General features: G+C 49.7%; 2 protein-coding genes across 2 annotated transcripts; one reads left to right on the forward strand and one right to left on the reverse strand.

The window, feature by feature from the left end:
• Positions 1-439: 439 nt before the first annotated feature.
• LOC119278110 (selenium-binding protein 1-like) lies at positions 440-4,207 on the forward strand. The gene is made up of 8 exons (XM_037559470.1): positions 440-576; positions 682-844; positions 1,844-2,039; positions 2,128-2,355; positions 2,628-2,859; positions 2,950-3,057; positions 3,158-3,430; positions 3,725-4,207. Exons 2-8 carry the CDS (start codon positions 682-684, stop codon positions 4,007-4,009), a joined length of 1,485 nt encoding a protein of 494 aa, XP_037415367.1. The 5' UTR covers positions 440-576; the 3' UTR covers positions 4,010-4,207.
• An 859-nt stretch (positions 4,208-5,066) lies between these two features.
• Positions 5,067-6,290, reverse strand: LOC119278111 (1-aminocyclopropane-1-carboxylate oxidase homolog 1-like). Its single transcript, XM_037559471.1, has one exon. The coding sequence runs from the start codon at positions 6,231-6,233 to the stop codon at positions 5,154-5,156; it is 1,080 nt and encodes a 359-aa protein (XP_037415368.1). The 5' UTR covers positions 6,234-6,290; the 3' UTR covers positions 5,067-5,153.
• Between the last annotated feature and the right edge of the window lie 298 nt (positions 6,291-6,588).

Below are 6,588 nucleotides of genomic sequence, written 5' to 3' on the forward strand. Positions count from 1 at the left end.
CCCGCCCGCCACGTAGGCAGCCGCATTAGGGCATCTTCAATAGGTTGTATGTTAGTCCTGTTTGTAAAATGTTCATGTCATCAACCAACTAGTTATCATACAACCACTCCAATGGGTTGTATGTAAACTATCCAATCGATGGTGAGAAAATAAATGTGATTTCTTTCTATTTCATCTTGAAGCTTGTGCAAAGGTTGTTGGTTAATCTACATACAACTTTACTCTCTCTCCACATTCAATGCATGCCACATCATCATTATGTCCTAGATGGCAAATTTATCAACACCTATCTTACAACTGTTGGAGATGCCCTTATCGTCCAGATACGACGACGCCTTGCCCACGCCCCGGGCCCAGGTTCACTCGCCACGCCTCCCTTTTCCCCTATAGCCACCCGCACGCATCGCGAGGCGCGTCTCGCGGCATCCCCTCCGCGCACGTGGCGGCCTAAGTTAGCCTCCCCTCTATAATTACCCCCGTCTCCCGGGCGGGCAGTCCCACCACCACCGTATCTCTTCTCTCCTCTGTTCCTCTCGCACAACAGAAGAAAAACCAACTACCTCCTCCTACGCTCCGGTGAGTCAGCACTGAGCTCGGCTCTCTCCTCCGTCAGCTGCTCTCCGGCGGCCGCGTTTTCCTACCGGCAGAGGGTTAATTATTTCGGGCGTCCTGAGATCGCAGATGGCCGCAGCGGTGGTCGACGCAGCGGTGCCGGTGGCGGCGAAGGCGAACGGCGCCGGGGCGAGGTGCTGCGCGGCGAAGGGGCCCGGGTACGCCACGCCCAGGGAGGCCATGGAGAAGGGCCCGCGGGAGGGGCTCCTCTACGTCACCTGCGTCTACAATGGTACTAATCCTTCCTTCCGCCCGACCCTCCTCTTCCAAGTTCCAAGTTCCAACCCCGGAAAAAAGGCTACTCATACGCACGGCCAACGCACGCGCACACCGCTGACACCCGCAGTGCGGTTTGCGCCTAGATCTCGGCGAGCAATTAGGATTCAGTTACAATTTTTTATAATTAAGTATCGAGACGTAGAGTAGTACAACAACAGCAGCAGCAACAGGAGCTTGCACGGGCTTAACTTAACCAGGACTGGACTGAGAATCTGAGATGGACATGCCACTTAATTTAATCCTGGAAGTCTCTTTCTAATATACTCAGATTCCATATTACTCAATTTAATCCTGGAAGTCTCTTTCTTAATATACTCAGATTCCATATTACTCCTAATTGAGAAAGCGAGACTTCCAGGATTAAATCCTAATATTTGAATCAAATGAGTAAACATATTAAATTCCTAACATGGGTGTCAAAAATGACTAAACGAGGACAGCAAGAATATTGGCATATGCTTTGCTATTCTAACTTCCTAATAATAAGCCTTGGTCCACGCTAAGAAAAAAAGAGCCTTGGCTCAGATCTCCAATTACTCCGCAATATGGCATCTTTTTTCGTCAGAGATGTGCAATTTTTCGTGCTTTGGTGTAGATACTGGGCTGGAGTATTTTTAGCCCGTCGAACTTAATGTAATGGGTAGCCATATAGACAGTCTTAATTCTGATATGTACTGTACATATGCACGCAGCATGCATGTGCCCTCCATGGCAGAGACTGCCATTTGCTGTTACACAAGAGTCCAAGTAGGCTGTGTCGTGGATCATTCAGAACCGTCTAGTTCAGTCCCTGTCTGTCTCTGAGCTTCACATGGCCTCTCTTCATGGCAGTTTCTGAAGGCAGAACAAACCATGTGAACATGAGAAGAGATGTACCGGTGTGCCTTTGTACAGGTTGATTGCCTGATTGTGTGAAGTTTTGCTGATTGCCTGATTGTACTGAATTTTGCAGGTACTGGAATCGACAAGCCGGATTACCTGGCCACGGTGGACGTCGACCCAAATTCAGCGACCTACTCCCAGGTGATCCACAGGCTCCAGGCGACCCACATCGGCGACGAGCTGCATCACTCTGGCTGGAACGCCTGCAGCTCCTGCCACGGCGATCCATCCACGAGCCGGCGCTTCTTGATTCTTCCTTCGTTGCTGTGAGTATTTATGGAGCGACGGCGATCAAATGGATGAACGGTTGAATTTTAGCTGAGTCTGTAATGCTGCTTTGGTGGCTGTTCACAGGTCTGGCCGTTTGTATGTGGTCGACACTGCGAAGAATCCGAGGGCGCCTGCTCTGCACAAGGTTGTCCAGGCTGAGGACATTGCTGAGAAGACCGGGCTTGGGTTCCCTCACACATCCCATTGCCTTGCAACCGGTGACATAATGATTTCTTGTCTGGGAGACAAGGAGGGAAATGCTGCTGGCAATGGCTTTCTCTTGCTGGATTCAGAATTTAACGTCAAAGGACGGTAAGATTTTTGCCCACAATTTGGGTACCAATGACTTGGAAACATAACATATTTCAAAATGCATACTGTAGCATATTATCACTTCATCATGAAACCATCTCAGCATATCAGAATCATCCAACCACCCCATGCTTATTTACATCTTACAAAATCTTCAGTAATATTTCAGCTTTGAAAAACTTTAGTATTCCTATTATTGATGCCTTATTTTTCCGAAATAGACAGCTTTTAGTGGCTCCAACTGTACTGATTTAACTATTTGCTACTTGTAGTTGGGAAAAGCCAGGTCACAGCCCCTTGTTTGGCTATGATTTCTGGTACCAGCCTCGTCACAAGACGATGATCAGCTCTTCATGGGGAGCCCCGGCAGCTTTCAGGACAGGTTTTGATCTCCAGCATGTCCAGGATGGTCTCTATGGAAGGCACCTGCATGTGTATGACTGGCCTGGTGGTGAGCTCAAGCAGACACTGGATCTAGGGAGCACAGGTCTTCTTCCGCTGGAGGTGTGTATCAACTATCAACTTATCAAGTAGGAGTCTAATAATGCACCCATGTATCATATAACCATAGTCCTCTTCTTATCTTCTCTGCAGGTGAGGTTTTTACATGATCCATCAAAGGACACTGGCTATGTTGGCTGTGCTTTAACAAGCAACATGGTGAGATTCTTCAAAACTGCAGATGGATCATGGAGCCATGAGGTTTGTCCGCAACTACGTTCTAATAATGCCTACTTCTTTTCTACATAGTGTGAAGTTCATTTTCCATCTTATTGACACTTCTATATGCCTGTATTTGTAGGTAGCTATATCCATAAAACCGTTGAAGGTGCGCAACTGGATACTGCCAGAAATGCCAGGATTGATAACTGACTTTGTCATCTCTCTCGATGACCGTTATCTCTACTTGGTCAATTGGCTTCATGGGGATATCAGGCAGTACAACATTGAGGACCCTGCAAAGCCTGTGTTGGCTGGACAAGTGTTTGTAGGTGGGCTTCTTCAAAAGGGCAGTGATGTTGTCTATGTGACCGACGATGACAAAGAAGAGCAGTATGCTGTGCCTGAAGTCAAGGTAAACTCTACAGTACTCTTAAATCTTAATTGCTTCGTACTCCTACATAAGTTACATTCTTCAGGATATCTTGTGTATCTTTTATACAAAAATAACCAGATTTTACAAGTCAATACTGGTTACATATAGTTCAACTGATGAGTGATTCAAGTACCTACTGGAACACATCCGGCTTGCAATGCTGCTATATTTGTCTCAACTAAACCGAATGATCCAATGAAACTGCAATATTTGGAACATAGTTATTTCTAGTCACTCAACATTACTCTGACATAACATCTGTCTTGTATTCAGGGGCATCGGCTTAGAGGTGGGCCGCAGATGATTCAGCTGAGCTTGGATGGCAAGAGGGTGTATGTGACCAACTCTCTCTTCAGCCGGTGGGACGAGCAGTTCTACGGCCCTGACCTTCTCAAGAAGGGATCTCACATGTTGCAGATCGACGTCGACACTGAGGAAGGAGGGCTGGCTGTCAACCCCAACTTCTTTGTTGATTTCGGGACCGAGCCTGAAGGTCCCTCCTTGGCCCATGAGATGAGATATCCTGGTGGAGACTGCACCTCTGACATATGGATCTAGGAGGAAGGGTGTAGGACACAGGCAGCTGGAGATCCATGGTGTTGAGCTCACTGTAATTAAAATGGTCTCTTCCCCGCCTGCGGTGTTGTATGTGATGTGGTATCAATTGGAATAAGTTCCTGATAGAACCTCTGACATTGGCTTCATGGGAGCTTTGGGCCCTAATAAGAGTTGCCTCTGATTCTGAAATTTCTGATGCTGTTGAAGGCCTTGTTATATCTTCTGCTTGAAATTTTCTAATCGAGAATGATTGAGCTGGAAGCAAAGTAACGCATGCAATTGCCCTATATTAATCAGAGATATAATGCTATTTCACCAAAATCAAATAGTCTTTCTTGCAACCAACAGCATGCATGATCTTGTAACCAAAATTACATATGTCAGTTGATTGCTCTGACTGAATTTGAGTTTTCACCAACTAAAGCAGCCCATTTTCGCTGCTGCAGACCTTGTAAATATATTTGCAGGTGTTTTTGCCTCAGCTTCTTCTGTGGCCTAACCCCTCAGGACCCCTTGAACGGCGATGCGGCTTCGCTGATGATTCACGACGAGAGTGTGAATGACCAGAAAGTCACAAGGTTTGATTTGCACCAGCACCTCTGTATTCCATTTTATCTGATCAAATGTATTGTTTTTGTCTTTCTCAACGACGAACTCATAATCTCTGTTCAGAATGTTGTGGGAGGTACGCCAAGCCTGAAGATATAGGCATATCTCCGGAGGCGGAGGAGAGTGATATGAGATTATTATTGGCCACGCATGGTTAGCTCACTCAGTAACTCAGTGTACAAGATCATCATGTATCTCTATCTGTTTGTACATGCTGAAGAAAGTCATCAGCCATCGGTCTGTCTCGCCTGAAATCAGTTTCAGTCCCAGCTCTCGTATGAAATTGTGAATAACTTGCCATTTGGTTATGTTGCCCTTCAATTTGTAGGAGATATCTGCCTGTGATTTCCAGTTCATGTTACTAGTAGTATATGTTTTCCTAGCCTCAACTGTAAGTTAACATCGCCATTGGGAAGAGTGCAAAGATTGCATCTTATTCTCGCGTTGCTAAGATGTAGTAGTAGCATATGATTCAACCCCGAACATGAATTCCGACCATAAGCACAGCAAATGCATTCGGGTGAGAATAGATTCATTAGATCCTGAAGTGTTCGAGTGCGGAGACGCCGTCGAGACCCTTGGCCCTGTAGTGCCTGCCCATCTCGTCCACCGTCGTGTTCCTGTACCGCGCGGCGGCGCCGTCGGCGACGATCGGCGCCAGCACCCTCGTCGACCCGTCCGCCCGGAAGAAGCAGGCCACCGACACCCTCGGCCCCGCGCTCTTTGCCACCACGCGGTGCTCCACGCTCTTGAACCTGTCGTTGGACAGGAGCTGCAGGTAGTCGCCCACGTTCACCACCAGCGCCCCCGCCACTGCCGGCACATCCACCCACGCCGGGTTCTGCTTGCCGTCGTCGTCGACGAGCACCTGGAGGCCGCCGACGGCGTCCTGGAGGAGCACGGTGAGGAAGCTGGGATCGGAGTGCTTGGTGGTGCCCAGCGTGAGGTGCGGCTCCGGGCACGCCGGGTAGTAGTGGCAGGCGAGGCTCAGCCCCTCTAGGCACGCGGCGTCCTTCTCCAGGTGCCCTCGCGGGAGGCCCAGCGCCTCCGACAGAAGCCCGAGCAGCGTGCTCCCCAGCCGCTGCACCAGCCCGGCAAACTCTGGTGCGATGGCCCTGCACGCCGGTGGGATTTCCTCGGGTGCCGGCGGCTCCGGTGCCATATCCATGAACAGGGTGTCGCGCCAGTTGGCCGCCGGCGAGTGGAACAGGTCGAAGTTGCTCTGGTACCTCACGCGCTGGCCGTAGTCACGGGTGTAGTACGGCGCCTTGGCCTCCACCGGCTCCTCGATGAAGTTCCGCAGCGCCGCGAGCATCGCCGACATGGCCGCCTCCGGCACGCCGTGGTTCACCACCTGGAAGAAGCCCACCGTCTCCGCGGCCGCCTTCACGGCGCCAACCACCGAGGCTCGCTCCGACGGTGTCGCGAGGCCGGCAAGGTCGATGACCGGGACGGCGAACTGGTGGTCATGGTGATGCGGCGCGTCGTTGAGGGATTCGGGCGCGTGGTGGAAGATGGCGGGGACGACCGTGGCTCCCGCGTCGACGAGGCCCTTGACGCCGGCCTTGGTGTCGTCGAACGCCTTGAGCGCGCCGAGTCGGTGGTCGGAGGCCATGGATGGTTGGAGCTAGCTTCTGCAGTGTGTCGATCCTTTGAATTCAGTTTGTGTATGTGTGTGTGGGGGAAGTGAGCGATGTAGTCGTGGCTCTTTACTGATCGTACATACCATGATTGCTGACAGGCAGTGTATACGTCAACGTCTATCCCGATTTGCTGAAAAACCAAACAAAACTCTTGTGGATTGTGGAACACACGTCTCAAAGCGTCAATGTCTTCGGTTGTGTTTGATTTTAGCCTAAGCTTGCCTTGCCAAATACATTTGGCTTGCTAATATTTTGGTCAAGATTTTACTCCCTCCAATCCTAAATATAAGTCTTTTTAGACATTTCAAATGGACTACAACATACGGA

Source organism: Triticum dicoccoides, chromosome 3B, assembly GCF_002162155.2.
Source record: "Triticum dicoccoides isolate Atlit2015 ecotype Zavitan chromosome 3B, WEW_v2.0, whole genome shotgun sequence".
Taxonomy (NCBI): domain Eukaryota; kingdom Viridiplantae; phylum Streptophyta; class Magnoliopsida; order Poales; family Poaceae; genus Triticum; species Triticum dicoccoides.